Raw genomic sequence first — 20,224 nt, forward strand, 5'->3', positions numbered from 1 at the left:
CGTCCTCGTAGTGAAAGGGTGGATGCAATACGACTTAGCATCTCTGAATGGAATGGATCTTGATTGTGTTCATTGTTTTGTTTGGTTTAAAGAAATTCCAGTCATGTAATGTTACTCTCTCTCTCTCTCTCTCTCTCTCTCTCTTTCTCTCTCTCTCTCTCTCTCTCTCTCTCTCTCTCTCTTTGTGTGTGGAAATATACGTAATTCAGTTAATATACGAGTAATCTCTTCTCTCTCTCTCTCTCTTTCTCTCTCTGTCACACACACACACACACACACACACACACACACACACACACACACACAAACACACACACACACACACACACACACACACACACACACACACACACACACACACACACACACACGAGGAAGTGAGGGCTGGGAGCAGGTGACATTATTACCCATTGTCCCACATCCTCCTCACACTCCCTCACTCACTCTGACTCACTCGCTTGCTCTCTCACACTGACTCACTCACTCACAGGTTCTCTCACATTGACCAACCCATCCTCTGACTCACTCTTTCTCTCTAATCCAGTTTCACATCTTCATTCTTCCATTCCCTTGCTCACGTACATGCTTTCTCATTCTTCTGTACTCCCACACTTACTTACTCACATAAAGAGACGTACACACACGCACACACATATATATACAGTATACACACACACACACGGACCTAGACAGGATTAAAAGAAAGATTAGGTTAGGATGGATTAGGTTAGGTTAGGTTAGGTTAGGGTAGGGTAGGGTAGGTTAGGCTGGGTTAGGTTAGGTTAGGTTGGGTTGGGTTGGGTTAAGTTAGGTTAGGTTAGGTTGGATTAGGTTAGGATGGGTTAGATTAGGGTGGGTTAGGTTAGGTTAGGATGGGTTATGTTAGGTTAGGTTGGGTTGGGTTGGTTAGGTTAGGTTTGGTTAGGTTAGGTTGGGTTAGGGTAGGTTAGGTTAGGTTGGGTTAGGTTAGGGTAGGTTAGGTGGAAGGCTAGTAAACAAGAATGGTTGTGTTGTAATACCTTGACGGATGTAATTAAGTTAACGAACATAGGCAGGTATTGATTCACACCTGGCCTAAAGCACAGGTGGTGTTATATAAAATGCCAAAGAAATGTGTGTGAAGTTTTGAATTCTTTTGTTTGCCTTGAAGGTTTTCCCATTACTGAAACTTCCAAGAATGTAACACAATACCTAACAATACCTGATCTCTTTATAAAGCAGAGAGAGAGAGAGAGAGAGAGAACCTGATGCAGCCTCTTGTAATGGAACCTCTAGGCATTTTTTCTTGCATACTCATTTGTAAGTGGAATACTGTACTTGCAGAGGATCCCCACCCCACACAACACACCACCCTCCCTCATGTACTCCCTCAACCCATCCCTTGACCTTGGTCTTGGTCCACCTTATGTAGTAACTATTCCCCTCATACTATACATCCCCTCCCTTATACCCCAAACCCCTACCCTCCCACACAAACCCCACACCACCACCCTCCCTCACATACCCCACACCACCACCCTCCCTCACATACCCCACACCACCACCCTCCCTGACTTACTCCCTCTCTCTATCCCCTTTACCTTGATCTTGCTTCTATTTTGCTAACCACTCCTCTGTTACAAGTTCCCCTTCCCTTTACTCCCCCCCTCCCTTTTACCCACCCCCTCTCCCCCCACCTTTTTATCTGGCTACGTTTTTGGCACACCTTTTCCTCTTGCCACACCACCACCCTTCCTCACCTACTCCCTCACCCTGTCCCTCTGCCATGCTTATCCTCCACTTATTCTGCTAACACCCTTCTCATACTATGCACCCCCACCATTATTATTATTATTATTATTTTGTTAACAACCACCTGTTCCTACATCCTGTCTTCCTCATTCTCGAGATGCCTTTCTTCCTGTTTATGATGATGATTATTTTTATTATTATTATTATTATTATTATTATTATTATTATTATCATTGTTCTTGTTGTTCCTTTATTATCACTATTATCATCATCATTGTCATCCTTCCCTTTCCTCGTCTTCCAACCACCTCACTTTCATTCACCCTTCCACTCTCTACCCCATTTTTCCTCCCGCATCCTCGGTCTTCCTCTCCTTCCCCTTGCACCATTTCTCAGACCCGTACCCTGCTTCCGATAACACATGACTCACCTTACTCAATTATTCTTATCCTTCTCTTCCCACCCACCCCCTCTCTACTTCCTTTTGTGCTCGCATTACTAGTCATGTGAAGCTTCTGCGTCTCTCTCTCTCTCTCTCTCTCTCAGTATGTAACCCCAAAACACTCCCCTCCCCCTTCTGTCTGTCTGCCTGTCTGTCTGTTCGTTTATCTATCTGTCTGTCTGCCTCGTCTTATACCACACCTATAATCCTGAGTGGAGGTGTGTGTGTGTGTGTGTGTGTGTGTGTGTGTGTGTGTGTGTGTGTGTGTGTGTCATGGCGTCCTTCACATACATCACCAAATGACTTCACTAAATCAACACAAACGCAACACACAGTACAGGCAGGCTTGGGACCTCGGTGCGGCTGCCAACGCAAGTAAACAACACTAAAACGTCCCCCAGAAGCAAAACAGGGAACTTGACACACAGCCTTTCCACACATCATCACTCCATTATGCAAACACACACGTCGAAAAGGTTAGTCAGTAGTGAGGATGCTTCATTATATCACGCAGTAGAAAGTGCTGCGTGTAAATATAGCAGAGGTAGCGACATTGGGGTTATCTGTAGTTTATATGTATGCTGTCTTTTACACACACACACACACACACACACACACACACACACACACACACACACACACACACACACCATTCAGCACCCCTCACATCCCCCTGTCTGTACGTCGCAACTCGTCCATTGTTTAGCACTTTCAGAGACGTTGTTGGGGTGGAGCCATAACACAGGCATAATTACTAGCTTCCTGTGGACATCTGATTCATTCTGCACACACACACACACACACACACACACACACACACACACACACACACACACACACACACACACACACACACACACACACACACACACCATTCTTCCTGCTTTGCCCCCTCCCCCACTTCCTCTTCTGGCGATAAGCAGAACGGATTAAGTTTATTGCCCGAGAGATTTCCATGCAGAAGGCTTTTGTAGATTAGTGTTGCTTTCATCTATCTATCTGTCTACCCATCTATCTGTCTATCTATCTATCTATCATGGGACGACCGCAGGTGCCTCCCCGACCAAGAGAAAGAGAAATGGAGAGAGTGAAAGGATGGGTCAAGACAAAAGTGAAAGGGTGGAAAAGGTGGGTAGGTAGGTAGGTAGGCATCTGCTAGGTGGGTAAGCAGGTAGATAGCTAGTTGTGTAGGTAGGTAGGTAGGTAGGAAGGTAGGAAGGAAGGAAGGAAGGAAGGTAGGTAGGTAGGCAGGTAGGTCGATTGGTGGGTAGGTAGGATGTGTGAAAAATAGGTACATAGGTGGGTGGGTTGGTAGGACCGGAAGTACTCGTACAGTAAATAGATAGATGGAGAGGTAGGTAGGTAGATATGTAGGTAGGTAGCCTTGTCTGGTAGGTAGGTTGATAGATAAATTAGTATGTAGGTTGGTTAGTAGGAAGCAAGGTAAGGTAGGTTGATAGATAAATAAGTAGGTTTGTAAGTAGGTTGGTTAGTAGGAAGCAAGGTATGTAAGCTGGTGGGAAAGTAGGTAGGTAGGTTATCAGGAAGGTAGGTAAGTAGGTAGGGAGAGAATACTTTGTAGGAGTGGATTAGTGTGTCATTAGAGAGAGAGACAGACAGACGGAGAGAGAGAGAGAGACAGAGAGAGAGAAAGAGAGAGAGACCCCCCCACACTTGACCCCAATTCATCTGACCTCCACCCACTGAGCAATGGAGGGGTCCTCTCTCTCTCTCTCTCTCTCTCTCTCTCTCTCTCTCTCTCTCTCTCTCTCTCTCTCTGTATGTATGTATGTATGTATGTATGTATGCCTTCCTGCCTGCCTGTGTCTGTCTGTCTATCTCTGTCTGTCTGTGCCCCCCCTCTCTCTCTCTCACACACACACACACACACACACACACACACACACACACACACACTTTCTCATGCTTGCCGTCCAGTATCAAGTTCAATCCAGTTTGCGATGGCTGGCACAACGCAGTCACCCCTTCTCCTGGACGATTTCTTTTTCCTGTTTATTTTTTTTCCATATTCCTTTTTCCCCTGCTATCTCCAGACGATTTTATTCAGCTTAGGGGGGCTTTGCGTAGTGGAGAGGTGATTATCTCTCTCCCTCTCTTTCTGTGTGTGTGTGTGTGTGTGTGTGTGTGTGTGTGTGTGTGTGTGTGTGTGTGTGACAGATCCTTCCTGAGATGAGTAAAATTGTCAGTTGGTAGAGAGAGAGAGAGAGAGAGAGTTGGGTAAAGTATGTGTTGCTTGTCCGCCGTAATGGGGGAGAGAGGTAGGCAAACTGAAGAGGAATATTGCCCTCTGAACTACAGAAAGAATGATGCAACAGTGCGGCGAAGATTAGAGAGATTGCAATGAGTCACTACAAGGTGTGTGTGTGTGTGTGTGTGTGTGTGTGTGTGTGAGAGAGAGAGAGAGAGAGAGTTCATCATCATCTTCTTCTTCTTTATATACGTGACTAGGTTCTTAAAATAGAATATCCAGGCTATGCTCTGTTGCCCTGGTTTTTCTCTGTGATAATTCTCTCTCTCTCTCTCTCTCTCTCTCTCTCTCTCTCTCTCTCTCTCACACACACACACACACACACACACACACACACACACACACACACACACACACACACACACACACACACACACATCCACACCTTTTCCCATCATCTCCTTTCTTTTCTTTTCTCATTTTCCTCCCTCCCATCCACACCCTCTTATTAAATTTACACACAGAGGAAGTGACTCACACATTCCACGTAAATATAAGGCAAAGAGGAAATGATTCACTTCAACGTTACTTAAATATGTATGTATGCTTGCAGAAGTCAATAAGATTACAACACACTCCCTGGTGACCACGTAACTTATCCTCTACTGTCACTGATGAGAGAGAGAGAGAGAGAGAGATTACGTAAGATCAAACTGAGGTGTAACATGCAAATAAATCGCTAGAGAAGAAGTGCTGAGAGATCTCCTAAGGCCAGCGAGAATTTGACTCTGTTTACATCGCCATCTGCGTGTTCGTCCGGGTTGGGTTTCGGCTCGGTTGACTATCATTTCGCACCTGTAACTCAGAAATTATTTATTGGTGTATCTAAACTATTGGCAAAGGACCTTGGAGCCGTAAATGCCTGTGAACTACTCGGTGTAGTGACAAAATCGGCTTTCTCATGCTCAAGCGCCGAGTTCAGTGCGGGGACGGACGTGTTGCAAGACTAACCTCCATGTTCTCGCCGGTATAGGAAACTTCGTAAAACTTTTTTCATGGTTATTTATTTTCATATTTCACCTCTGTTGTTGTGTTTGTTATTTATGTTATTTATATTTTCGTAGCATCAAATATAGTTTGGATTAAAAAGCTAAAGGATATTAAGGTTCAGAAAACAAAATACATGTCCGAGAAGAGTTGTTACGTAATTCAAGTGACACTGCCTGGAAATCCACGCAACTTTCACACGCACCATGATAATCTTACAAAATTCTTTAACTGTGAGAGTACGTACTGGAATGTGCAGCCCAATTAACCACTTCACTACGGTGACGCCTTTTAAAATATATACTCTTGTTCCCCTTTTGATGGTTTGAAGAGTTTTCGAAGTGAAGGGGTTGGGTATAGTCGCCATTAGCCCTTTTCTATTATGCGTCTCTCCAAAAATGAAAAAAAAAAAAGACAATAGGAATTACACACACACACACACACACACACACACACACACACACACACACACGCGTCCTCGGGGTTAATCTAGCAAAACACGCTAACTGTGAGAATGTGCTAGAAATCGCTGCTAAGTTAAATATATATCTATAATCCACAGTTTTTTAAATCAAATAAAATATAAAATACTCGTGATAGGAGTTAATGTTAGAAAAATGGCTGACCGTGAGAATGTAATGGAGTGTGCAAGGTTTTTAAATATATAGACCACAAGCTTACTTATCTGTGTCATCTTTATCTATCTGTCTGTATATCTATCTGTCTATCTGTGTATCTATCTTCATCTGTATGTATCTATCTGTCGTGTGACCCTATATTTCTATACTCCTTTTTTTGTTTTGGATTTTTACGACAAACTCTCCTTCCACTAAAATTATACTCAGTCACATTCCCTCATTCCAAGACATCCATCTCTCTCACACACACATCAGCTCTATTCCTTCAGCTATATACTCTGCCTCATTCCTTCATTCCATCCCATCTATCTCTCTCAATAAAATAAAATGATCAGAGAGAGAGAGAGAGAGAGAGAGAGAGAGAGAGAGAGAGCCGTCGGGTTGAAAGGGCTAATTTTATCATGCCATATTCGTGTCCAGTTTCCCCATATTATCCCTACCCAGAGAGAAAGAGAGAGAGAGAGTCATCGGATTGAATGGGTTAACCTTGTCCCTCCATATTCTTGATCATCTCCAAAATCTCCAATGTTATCCTTTTTTTCTTTTTTATGCAATGAAGAAGGAACCAAAGGCCAGGTGTACTTCCTCATTCCACTCCAACCCTCTCTCTTTCCTGGATATATGGTTATTCTCAGCCCTGTCCTTCCGTATCACACTCGGTCTGCCTCTCCTCCGTCTCCAGATGTGGTTCCTCATTCCTCTGAACCATGTCTTTACAGCATATACTTCCACATCTCTCTCTCTCTCTCTCTCTCTCTCTCTCTCTCTCTGCCCATCTCCATCCTCCATTCGATTGTGTAATTCATAGTTTACCTCATCTTCTTCCATCCACTCCAAAAACACATCATACTTGGTTTACCTCTACTCTTCCATCCACTCCAGAAATGTGGTATCATTCTTAGTCTACCTCTGCTTCTTCCACCATTCTTAGTTTACCTGTATTTCTTTCATCCACTCGCAAAAAAATCCTTCTAAGTTTACCTCTACTACGACAATATTAATAACTCACCACAATATCAATAACTAACTTCGAAAGGACTTCCCTGCTCTGAAAAAAAGCAATTATTGTCTAAGAATTAACGTTTAAAAACCATACATCACACCTGGGCTAAATTAATTCTCCTGGCCTCACCTAGGATATAAAAACTGATTGAAGTTACCTTGAATAAAACTGTAAAAGACCTCTGAATGTGAAAGTGTAAGTGTGAGTATTGAGAAAGCATTTACCAAGGACACAGCTGGTTGGTTACGTAATTTGCTATTCTTCTGGCCTTCAGGTGTGACCTTATGACCCTTGCAGGTATATGGGTCCGGTTCTTACCTTCATGTGCCCACCTGAGCCTCTCCAAATACCTCCCCTCCTCACCCTACCTCTGTCCTGCGTGTGTGTGTGTGTGTGTGTGTGTGGTAAGCGAAATCAACTCTCCCGTCACACACACACACACACACACACACACACACACACACACACACACACACACACACACACACACACACACACGGTAATCCTTGAGAAACCCGCCCCGCCACAAAGTAAACCCATTTGTTTACTGTCATGTATTTCACGTAACTGTTTTCTATTGTATTTCATTTTTTTTTTTTTATCAGCCTTGGAGTTCACGCGTCCAATATTCCTTCCAATTTTTTTTTTTAACTCTTGCTGCCTCCAGACGATTTTACTCAGCTTTGGGGAGGCTTTGTAGTGAAATAGAAAGTGCCTCTCTCTCTCTCTCTCTCTCTCTCTCTCTCTCATTCTCTTCGTTGACGTTTGGTGCTGGAGAGAGAGAGAGAGAGACGCCTTCACGCGGTGGCACCAACATAGGTCGGCGCCACTGCCCGGTTATACAAACGTCCCTTAACCCCCTCCCCGTCGCCATGAAAGGGGGATGGTGGGCTGCAGGAGGAGGGAAACTTCAGCCTGCAGTGCACCGAGTTCACGTTCAGATGAGCCTAGGGTTACAACTACTACTACGATTAAAACTACTACTACTACAACGATTTTGGTGCTTTGTTCAGTGTGTTAAAAGAAAATTAATACGTTCTTTCACTACCTCTGTCCCTAAATATGGCAGCTTCGTGTCCCCTCTTGTCATACATACCTTGTGTTGTTGACCAAGAGAGAGAGAGAGAGAGAGAGAAAGGAAAAAAAGATGGCAGCCGCTCCTCCCAAACCCTGACATTCCGCCAAGGTCGTCCACTCATATATATTTTTTTTTTTTAATTTATTTATTTTTTTTTTTTTTTGAGTAGCGTGTGTGTGTTGAGTTTTGTAATGCCTGGGGCGATATTGGTAAGTCATGCGTTGGGGGCGAGGAGGGAGGAAGGGTGAAGGAGGAGAGAAGGAGGGAGGGAGAGAGATGGAAGAGGAGGAAGGGGTGGGGGGAGAGAGGGAGGTAGATTTATGCATGTATGGGTAGATAGATAGATAGATATACTGATAGGCCGGTAGGTAGGTATGCATGGAGAGAGAGAGAGAGAGAGAGAGAGAGAGAGAGAGAGAGAGTGATAGGCTGGTAGGTAAGTATGCATGGAGAGAGAGAGAGAGAGAGAGAGAGAGAGAGAGAGAGAGAGAGAACTGCATGGGGTTAGGGATGAGTAAAGCGTGTAAAGATGGGAAGGAAATACTGCACGGAAAAAAAAAAAAACAAAAAAAAAAACAGAGAAGCCAGAGAAGAACGCAAGAAAAAAAGAGAAAACGGAAAAAGAAAACGGAAACAAGGAACCCAAGGCCGTCTTCTCCTTCTTACGTGTCTTCTCCAACCCTCCATTTCGAAACCTCTTCAGTGCGATGGCCTCTTTATTAAATATTTTGCTATTTATTATTATTATTATTATTATTTTGCTATTATTATTATTTTTATTTTTTCCTGGTTGAGAGGGGCGATTCGAGCAGGGGGTTGGAGATATAAGCTTTCAGTGGCCCATTTATTGGTGGGGTTGTCTTTTACGATGAAGAAAACCGTCTGGGAGTGGCTAGAGTGAAATATATAGCGAGTACGTCATCATCATCATCATCATCATCATCATCATCATACTACTCCTCCCCCTTCCTCTCCTCCTCCTCCTCCTCCTCCTCCTCATCATCATCATCATCATCATCATCATCCCCCTCCCCCTCCTCCCTTTCCTCTTCTTCCTCCTCATCTTCTTCTTCTTCTTCTTCCTTCTCCTCATCATCATCATCATCATCATCATCATCATCATCATCATTTCAACCCTATTATCCAGTACGTAATGGTGTGAGTAGATTCGGAACTAGGAACAGGAAAGCATGAACGTAAAATCATCACATAAAAAAGTGAGGAAGACAAAGAAAGAACACAGCAAATAAATGTAAATAAACAATTCTTTATAATACGAAATAAATAAGATAAATAGCAACGGGAACGAAGGGTAATCTGTTATATATTAAGTTTTTCACACACACACACACACACACACACACACACCTACCTTCCAGTTTAAAAATGGTCCCCTCCTCCAAAATAAATAAATCAGTAAAGAAAATGGGTTGCGAGGGTTACTTAGCAACGTCCTTGTAATAAAACGCATCACTATCCTTACCCCAACCCCCCCCTTCCCCTTCCCCCCCGCCCCCCACCCTATCCCCCCCGCCCTCACTCCCACCCCTCCTGGCCAAGACGGGATTTAAAGGTACCGTAGCAGACGAGGTGCTTAGATAACACACACACACACACACACACACACACACACACACACACACACACACACACACACACACACACACACACACACACACACACAGATAGATAGGTAGATAGATAGATATAGATACAGTTATGGATATAGAGAGATAAAGAGACAAGAACATCAGCTCACATTGGTTTTAACTTTCCACAAAGAAGAGAGATGGGTAAAGAAAAGAGAGAGAGGATGTGTGTGTGTGTGTGTGTGTGTGTGTGTGTGTGTGTGTGTGTGTGTGGTGTGTGTGTGTGTGTGTGTGTGTGTGTGTGTGTGTGTGTGTGTGTGTGTGCAGGGACCTTGGTAGGACACACAAAACCCATCGCCAGGGCCAGGGATGTGCCACACCTTCAACAACACACGCGAAGGACAGGAGGGCAGGGGAAGGTGTGTGCAACAGGGCGAGGGAACATGCACCCCCACCCCCCAGGCAGGTCCGCTGACGTCACACGGGGGGGTACACGAGTCAAGGGACCTTATAGTAAAGAGAGTAGTTGAGCTTCCGCCTTTGTAGTACGTCTATGATACCTCCAGCCCTCGTAAACATATGACTCGGGTGGCTTGTGTGGCTGGTGTGAAGTGCGTGGATGCCCCAGTAATTTTAGCGTGGATGTCCAAGTAGTTTTGTGTCGTCAGGAAAATTTTACCCAGTTCAAGGAAGGCCTCTCATTGTAAATAGTAATAATAATAATAATAATAATAATAATAATAATAATAATAACTAGAATGGCATTCAGTAGAGCGCATACCTCCGCCAACGCCCTATCTCGCAATGGTTAAAGAAAGTGAAAAAAAAAAAAAAAATCCAGGATCCGCACCTTTATCCGGATCCGCACCAAAATATAATGGAGTGTATTCTGGGCCAAGGCCCATTCTTCTACCAAATTTCGTGGAAATCCATCCTGTAGTTTTTGTGTAATCTTGCTCACAAACCAACCAACCAACAAACAAACAAACAAACGGACAGGGGTGAAAACATAACCTCCTTGGCGGAGGTATTAATAATAATAATAACAACAACAGCAATAATAATAATAATAATAATACCATCAGAACTATGATTTTTTTAGCGTTCTTTTTACCTCCAGACGATTTTATTCAGCATAGCCTTGTCATACAGGTGTTAGTGATATTTGCTTAACCCTTTCATTGTGTCTTGGTGCATAAAATCGTCTTAGTGGACAAGTGAAGGCCTTCCCTCAGACGATTTCCCCTTCGTTTTATTCTCCCTATTTCCAGACGATTTTATTCAGCATTGAAAAACACCTTGATAGTGAAGAAGAAATTGACATCTATTTTTAATTCATCCAGTTCTAAAAGTCTATCGCAAGGAGGGTAAAATCGAGAGTGAATGGCCGGAATAGACCAAAAGGGACAAGATGGAAAGTGAACGAGTGAATATTTATGCAGGATTCTTCAATGTTTTTACCACACCCCAAGTCCACTGCCACCGCCACTACCTTCACTTTCATCTCACCTGGGCAACAACAACCACAACCACAACAACAACACGTCCACAGTGATTCATCGTCATCATCATCATTATCATCATCATCATCATCATCATCAAGCTCTCACTAATGTCACTTAGCATGCAGACTAAAAGGGGGAGGAGGCCAATTACTATATTTATCATCATCGTTTATAATTATACTTACTGATGTTCGAGATGGGGGAACAACAACTACAGCAATAACAACAACAATAACAACAATATCAGGCCCGTAGTAATGTCTCTTTGCATGCAGGTCACGGGAGGTTAAAACAGGTCAATTATCTCCTTTATTACCCTCATTTATCGTATTTATTACCGTCATTTATATTCTCCAAGGTGACTGAGGTGTGGTGAAGAGGGTGAGGGGAGTGACGTGTGTGTGGGCCCTAGAGTGAGATTGTCTTTTTAGGCGTACCATCGTTGCCTTGGTGATGTGAGGTGAAGACTGGTACCAAAGCATGATTCTCTCTCTCTCTCTCTCTCTCTCAAACCTTGTCCATCTCGTCCACGGTCTCCCCCTCCGCCTCCTCCTCATGCATACTTACCTAACCACAGACTCTCTCTCTCTCTCTCTCTCTCTCTCTCACACACACACACACACACACACACACACACACACACACACACACACACTTGCTAACCTTCAATCCTCCCCAAACCACCTTCAGCCTTGTCTCTCCATCTCGCCCTTGGTCTTCCCCTCCTTCTCCCATCCGATTCAGTACCCTACATGCAATGTACGATTTTGGTATTCGAAGGACACTCTCTCTTCTTCTCTTTTATCTTCTCCCCCTCCCTCTCCTCTGCACTCTTCGCTTCTCTCTGCTCTGGTCTGCTCTGGTCTGCTCTGCTCTGCTCTCCTCTCCTCTCCTCTCCTCTCCTTTTCTCGTTTTCTCTTCTCTTGTCTTCTCCCCTTCCCTCTCCTCTCTTCTCATCTTTCCTTTCTTCTCTTCTCTTCTCTATACTATTCTTTCCCCTTCTCTTCTCTTTCTTCCTTTTCTTCTCCTGTCCTCTCTCTCTCTCTCTCTCTCTCTCTCTCTCTCTCTCTCTCTCTCTCATTAACCCCACCTACCCACCACCTTCGCCCATCCGTCTGCACCAACCACCCATCCATCTCCCTCTTAATGAAGCTAACTCCTTTAACAGAAAAAAAAAGATCGAATAATTAGATCAGAGAGGGGGCGACAGGATTCCAGGGGCTTTAATGATGTGTGAATGAATGTGTGGCCCATTTCACTGAATAGGATATTGATAGGGCCCTCACTCCCTCACTTTTGTACTTTGTTGAGAGAGAGAGAGAGAGAGAGAGAGAGAGAGAGAGAGAAGGGGGGGTTAGGTCAGTGAAGTGGCGACAGGATTCCTATGGCTTAATGAGGTATGAATGATTATCTGGCCCATTTCACCTGGCAGACATTTGTTACCTGTCTCATTTTTGTAACCTACTTTCCCTTTCCTTGTTTCTGTAATCTACCTGCAATTCACTCTTACATACAGTTAATTCCTAAGGTGTAATATACCAAATAAATCGCTAAGGAAGAAGCGTTACGGAAATACACCGGTAACTCGTAATTTAAGGTCCAGATCATGTTTTTGGCAGACGTGTAGTTTTTTCCCATAATTCGTTTTCTTTCTGCTAAAACAGTTATTAGGGGAAACTTATTAGGTGTTAGTTTATTTTTACTCATTATTATTTTCACTGTCCTCTTATTTTCAAGGTGTCCAAGGCAGAAGGAAATACCGAAACTTCCTAAAGCTCTTGTTCCTGGAAATGAGAATATGAGTTACGAGAGGAAATTGATCTTTTGTGAATTCGGGCTGTTTATTCCACCTTCTGCTGATGCTTCTCCCACAACTACTACTACTACTACCACCACCAGAATCCGAATCTCCGAAAGATCCCATAATTTCTCCCTGGCCATCCCCTCCCCTGACCTCCACAGGCCGAGACCGCCAGACCGGGATCCTGTTAGTGAAAGTCAGCCATATTTGTTTACACCAGGCAGCGCACCCCAACCCTCTCTTGTTTCAACCCCACCACCGTTACCCCAACACACCTGATGCAGATGACGATTTTGAGAGCTTTTAAATTATCCTAGGCACTGAGTTACAGAGAATTGTTACTGTGTTTTCGTTCACATTTGCAAATTTAAGGATATAACTGCAATGAGTGTTCCCGTTTTTCGATGCTTTTTTTGTTTCACTCACCCCCGTTATCCCCAGCCAGCTTGAGGAAGATGACGGTTAACGCAGCTTTTAAATTCTCGTAGGCACTGAAGAGCAGAAAACAGTTACCGTATTTTCGCGTATACATGTAAACTTAGAGATTAATATTAGTGGTGAAAGAATTCGTGTTTTCCTTACTTCGGCCCGCACTTGTTTCACCCTCGCCGCTCCAGCCAACCTGATGCGGATGACGATTTATGCAGTCTTTTAAATATCCCTCACACTAGTTTACAAAAAATGTATAGTTTTATTTTTCCCTTTTACTGGCAGATCTAGCGATGTGAATGCTAGTGATGAAATAGAATAAAGAATCGTGTTTTCGTTTCTCCGGTTCATCTTTGTTTCTCCCTCACCTCCGATGCCCGAACCAGCCTGATGGGAATGACGGATAATGCAGCGTTTGGATAAGCCTGGCCGTCGAGTCATCAAGAGCGGGTACTGTTTTTTACGTATACTTTCGGATTTAACGCTCTTAATTAGAACATTCAAGCAGTATCGTATTCAGGTCTCAGTAGACAGAGAGGCGAGGTGGGGGCAAGTCTTGTCGTGGGTGGGTGGGGGAGGGGGCGCTACCAGACTCTCCCCTGCATATAAATTTGTTCATTCACTATCAGTTCAAGTTCACAGCCGTGCCAACGGCGCTGTGAACATATAAGGTTCTAGCTCAGGTTCCAGCATGGGTCTGATGGAACCCCCCTCCCCTCCTCCAGGCCTTCCACTCCACCGTATTCGCATATTTCGCACCAACACGTTGAATGTCTTTTATTTGTTCGTTTCCACTATTACCTTAGCAGCCATAATATCTGTCTATCTATCTATCGCCCGACGCCCTAATTCCGCAAAGGGTGGCCGCAGACAAAACGCCTCCAAGTCGCTCTGTCACCCAGCATTTGACTGCCCTCCCCCCTCCCTCATATACCTCGCAACTCCATCCCTCCACCTCATCCTCGGTCTCCCCCTCCCTCCACTTCACCTACATACACCCTCTTAGTCAGTCTTTCATTCTCCATTCTCTCCACATGTCCATTACCATAATATGCTGACTAAAAATGCAGCCTCTGAACTATTGTAGGCCCCGAGTTACAGAGAATAATTACTGTATTTTCATTTGTACTTCGACATTTCAGAAAACAAAATATCGATGCTGGAAAAAAAAAAAACTTGTATCCGTTAGTTGAACCTTCTCTGTTTAGGGTTTCCAGTTGAACCCCTCTTTGTTTAGCGTTTGCAGTTGAACCCCTCTTTGTTTAGCGTTTCCAGCAGAACCCCTCTTTGTTTAGCGTTTGCAGTTGAACCCCTCTTTGTTTAGCGTTTGCAGTTGAACCTCTCTGTTTAGCGTTTCCAGTTGAACCCCTCTTTGTTTTGCGTTTCCAGTTGAACCCCTCTTTGTTTAGCTTTTCCAGTTGAACCCCTCTTTGTTTAGCGTTTGCAGTTGAACCCCTCTTTGTTTAGCGTTTGCAGTTGAACCCCTCTTTGTTTAGTGTTTCCAGTTGAACCCCTCTTTGTTTAGCGTTTGCAGTTGAACCCCTCTTTGTTTAGCGTTTCCAGTTGAACCCCTCTTTGTTTAGCGTTTCCAGTTGAACCCCTCTTTGTTTAGCGTTTGCAGTTGAACCCCTCTTTGTTTAGCGTTTCCAGTTGAACCCCTCTTTGTTTAGCTATCTATCTATCTATCCATTGCCAGACGTCTTAACCCCTTATACGGGGTGGCCACAAACAAATCGCCTCCACGTCACCCTGTCCCCCGCCATTTCACTGCCCAGCTCCCAGTTCACACACCCCTCTCTCATATACCTCTCCACTCCATCCCTCCATCTCATCCTTGGCCTTCCCCTCCCTCTCTCCCCCTCCACCTCACTCACATACGCTCTCCTCGTCAGTTTCTCACTCTCCATCCTCTCTTTGTTTTGCGTTTCCAGTTAATTTCCACAAAGTGACGAGTAAATGCAATCTTTATTTAATTATTTTTATTTATTTATTATAACCTTGCACATTAAATTACGCGAAATCATTGCCGTATTGTCACTTTTATGTCCGTTTAGGATGGAGAATGAGAGACTGACTAGGAGAGTGTATGTGAGTTTTTTTTTTATACAAGAAAGAGGGAACCAAAAGCCAGGATTGAGGTAGATAGATATATAGACAGGTAAATGTAGATAGATATATAGATAGTATGTGGGTGTGGAAGGAACTTATTGAGACAGGTAGATAGATAGATAGATAGACAGTACGTGGGTGTGGAAAGAACGTACTGAGACAGGTAGATAGATAGATAGATAGACAGTATGTGGGTGTGGAAGGAACTTATTGAGGCAGGTAGATAGATAGATAGACAGTACGTGGGTGTGGAAAGAACGTACTGAGACAAGTAGATAGATAATACGTGGGTGTGGAAGGAACTTATTGAAGCAGGTAGATAGATAGATAGATAGACAGTACGTGGGTGTGGAAAGAACGTACTGAGACAGGTAGATAGATAGATAGATAGATAGTACGTGGGTGTGGAAAGATCGTACTGAGACAGGTAGGTAGATAGATAGATAGTTAGTACGTGAGTGTGGAAGGAACTTATGGAGGCAGGTAGATAGATAGATAGACAATACGTGGGTGTGGAAAGAACTCGTTTGGGTAATTCTAGCCTCCCCTGTTTCCCAACCACTCCGTTACCCCAGCCACCGTCACTGCTGCACCTGCCTCCATCCTACCTTTGTGGAATGGCAGGTAATTACGTAGGAGGATTACCTGGTCTGTTCCCAGTTGTATTCGCCAAAAAATTAGTGGTAAACAAACGATAATGAGAGAATTTGTTTTTGTTTTTGGTAATAATTGTAGTATATAATTCTAATAATGCTAATAATGAGGGAATTTGTCTGTTGATAAATAATTCTAATTGATAGTAAACTCTGATATTGGTAATAATGAAAGAACTAGCTTTTGTTGGCAAATAACGATAATTCTAATAATAAATATTTCTAATAATGCTAATAACGAGCGAATTAGCTTTTGTCGATAAAATAATTCTAATAACTCCGATAATAAATTCTAATAATGCTAGTAATGAGCGTTTTTTTTTTCGAAAAATCATTCCGTCATTCATTTTTTGTGACCATACCTGTACAATACCTGGTTTAGCGTCTCTTAATTAGTATATTTGAGAGAGAGAGAGAGAGAGAGAGAGAGAGAGAGAGAGACCGCATGGCCTTTCAGATACGAATATTATATTCGAAGGAACGGCAGATGACAGTTTCAGGCGAGAGAAAACGAGAATAAGTGAACTTTGTGTGTGTGTGTGTGTGTGTGTGTGTGTGTGTGTGTGTGTGTGTGTGTGTGTGTGTGTGTAACCCTTCATATCATAGCGTCCTCGTATGTATTTTATTTATGAACGTTTTTCTTTCTTCTTCCTTGATAAACTCCAGCTTGTTTTAGATTCTTTCTCTCTCTCTCTAACTCGTTTTACATTTCCTGCTAATTTTTTTTCTCCTGGATAAACATGAGCATGAGATAGCGCTAATGTCATCACGTGGGCGGCAGCAGCGTCCCCGTTACCATGGCAACCCCCGTATGTAAACAAAGGCACATGCGGAACGGACTAGGCTTCATCCTGACATTAGCTAACCTCCGCGTCCAGTTTTCTTACTCCTGGCCAATTACCTTCCTACAACGGCATTTTCGTAACTTCAGCTATAATTTCTGCACCTGGTGGTTTAGTGGACTGAGCGCCATGGTTAAAATACCTTCCAAAAATTCCGTCTATCCTAAAGTGTTCTGAAGTACTGTAGCTTATCCTTGAACATCCACAACTTGAGTGGGGTTTAGTGGGACTGGTTATTTGTGGCACCGTTTTCTGTACTTTATAAAGGCCTAGGCCCGTCCCCCTACGCTCCTGATGAAGCAAAAAAAAAAAAAAAAAAAAAAAAAAGAGGTTTGTATGGTGCCAGAATGAAGACTTATTACAACAGGTGTGTTTATACCTGACGGAACTGGACCATTCCCTCAATTTAATTATGGTACAGAGTCGTGGTTATATGAAATTCGGTGAGCCTCAGCCGAAATTTCCTTGGCTACTGTTCAGATCCATCCTCCAGACTTCATACACTTGGCCATCAACTGAGCTGAAGGGGGCTGGAGATCGTCAGGTTTGGAAAGAAAAAAAAAAAGAAAAAAAAAACGCACTGTAGTGATAAGATATTTCGATCATCTTCTGTTAACTTAATCGCGAAAGGGAAGGCAGACCCCGATGATTATGACTATTGAATTGGATTAGCCTGCATCCCACCTTACAGCGTGCAGTCAGGTACGATATAGAGCAACCAGGCACGCTGTATCTACGTCAGGTGCTTCGGAAAATATCGTAAGAAATCGGGGACCTGCTTTTTCCGTCGACCACCACGTTTGAATTTAACATGCGGTGAGACTTAGTGCTCGAGTGGTGACGCGTGAAGGTTGGTTGAAACTTGGCGTGTGTTAGTAGGGTTGGTGGACTGACCCCTCTCTTAGTCAGGATAACTCTAGTACCCTGTGGCAGCTCGCACCGGACGATTATATGCAGCTGGGAGTGAGGGATTGGGGCCTGAGATTTAATACTGGTACCAACCCTATCATGGTTGGGAGAACTTTAGCACGCAATACCAGCTAATTCCAGACGACTTTATTCATTTGAGTGAGCCCTGGGAGTCTGAAAGTTAAGCTGCTAGACCCTGGGAACGAGTAGCGAGTGTGATGCATAGTGAAAGCTGCGTCAACCACAATTACGCCCATAACTGCCTGATGGATCAAAATTACACAGCCATCCGCAGGTAGGTAAAAGGTACAGTCGCGGCCAAAATTCCTGTCACACACATACATAGGCAAAGGGCAGTCGTATCCAGGTCATTTTGTATATAGTGGAGGAGTGGACGGGCCAAATTGCTCAACCCCCCACAGACATAAAATGTACACTCGTATCCAAAAGTCTTGTCACATTTAGTACATACTGGAGGTGTGGACGGGATCCTTCAGGACGTGGATGAACCAGAGGGAGAGGAACTTGTCAGCCTGGGCCGTCTTCAGGAGCGCGTTGTCCACCCTGGCGATATCCGGAACCACCAGGCGCCCGTCCACAGTGGCTGGGGTGAAGCAGGAGGCAGCACTACACCACAACACCAACACCACAACACCCAGCAGGCGGGGGGCACCACACAGACGCACCAGCATTCTTACTTTCACGCGCTCCGGCGGCTGACTGAGCAGGGGCAAGGCAGGCTCGGGGTTTATATAGCCTGGCCTCTCTGGGGTCCTGTCTGCCTCCCTCGGGTCCCTCCTGCCTCCCGCCCGGCCTTCCAGTGTTGCTATCAAGGACGTTACTGGTACCGTTACTGCCCACTCACACATATACACACATACAAGGTTTACATACACACACGCAGAAGGCATACACAGAGAATGACACTGACATTAACACACCACACGAAGTAGTCAAAACACATCCAGGAAACTCACACACACACACACACACACACACACACACACACACACACACACACACACACACACACAGATAGGGCATACACAACAACCACACACTGACACGGATCACAAAAACACTTACAAAAAAACATGGATATACGCAAAACACCGGTCACACAACATAATTCGTGCACATAAGATAGACACCCACACATACACAGAAGACGCAGAGTATGTACACGTAAATGGTATACATGTGCACAGTGCCTTGGACTTTGGCGATGTGGGTGATAAGGTGATGGACACTGATGCAAAAGGACAGGTTCAAAGTTGACTTCTGTGGCTGTCATTCTGTTGTCAAGGTATTTGGTGGAGTGGGTGAGATGTGGGGTGGGGTGGGTGGGTGAGGTTTTGGGTGTGAGATGTGGGGTGGGGTGGGGTGGGTGAGGTTTTGGGTGTGAGATGGTTTGGGTGAGGTGTGAAGGAGTTTGGGTGGTGTGGAGTGTGTTGTGGTGTGGATGTGATGTGATGTGCTGTGTGGTGTGGGTGAGGTCTGTAGTGTGGAGTGGGTGAGGAGTGGTGTGTTGTGTGGTGTGTGGTGTCGTGTGGGTGAGGGTTTGTAGTGTGGTGTGATATGGATGAGGTGCGAATGGTGTGGGCGAGGTGTGGAGTGTAGTGTGGTGTGGGTGAGATGTTTAGTGTGGTGCGGTACGGATGAGGTGTGGTGTGGGTGAGGTAAGGATGAGGTGTGTAGTTTGGTATGGTGGGTATGAGGTGTAGAGTGTGGTGTGGGTGAGGTGTTTAGTGTGGTGCGGTACGGATGAGTTGTGGTGTGGGTGAGGTAAGGATGAGGTGTGTAGTTTGGTATGGTGGGTATGAGGTGTAGCGTGTGGTGTGGGTGAGGTGTGTAGTGTGGTGTGAATGGGGTGTGAGTGTGGTGTGGGTGAAGTGTGGGGTGGTGTGGGTGAGGTGAGGATGAGGTGTGTAGTGTGGTGTGGTGTGGCCGAGGTGTGGTGTGATGCGGTGTGGTATGGATAAAGTGTGTAGTGTGGTGTGGTGTGGTTGAGGTGTGATTTGGTATGGGTGTGGTGTGGTGTGAATAAAGTGTGGAATGTGGTGTGGTTGAGGTGTGATTTGGTATGGGTGGGGTGTGGTGTGGATAAAGTGTGGAGTGTGGTGTGGTCGAGTGTGGGGTGGTGTGGGTGAGGTATGAGGTGGTGTAGATGAGGTGTGAGGTGGTGTGAGTGAGGTGTCGGTGAAATATGAGGTGGTGTGGTCCCTATAGTGCGGCCCGA

At 44.5% G+C, this 20,224-nt stretch overlaps 1 protein-coding gene across 1 annotated transcript in view; it reads right to left on the minus strand.

Moving 5' to 3' along the window:
- Window positions 1–18,691, minus strand: part of LOC145407229 (uncharacterized) — an 82,817-nt gene extending 64,126 nt beyond the window's left edge. The window contains exon 1 of the mRNA XM_080278264.1: window positions 18,458–18,691. Coding sequence (XP_080134390.1) covers window positions 18,458–18,677 — 220 coding nt within the window. The 5' untranslated portion in view covers window positions 18,678–18,691. The remainder of the gene's footprint in view (window positions 1–18,457) is intronic.
- Between the last annotated feature and the right edge of the window lie 1,533 nt (window positions 18,692–20,224).

The sequence above is a fragment of the Coenobita brevimanus genome, chromosome 72 (assembly GCF_032717465.1).
Source record: "Coenobita brevimanus isolate Jiangsu-jjx chromosome 72, ASM3271746v2, whole genome shotgun sequence".
In the NCBI taxonomy this organism is placed as follows: Eukaryota; Metazoa; Arthropoda; class Malacostraca; order Decapoda; family Coenobitidae; genus Coenobita; species Coenobita brevimanus.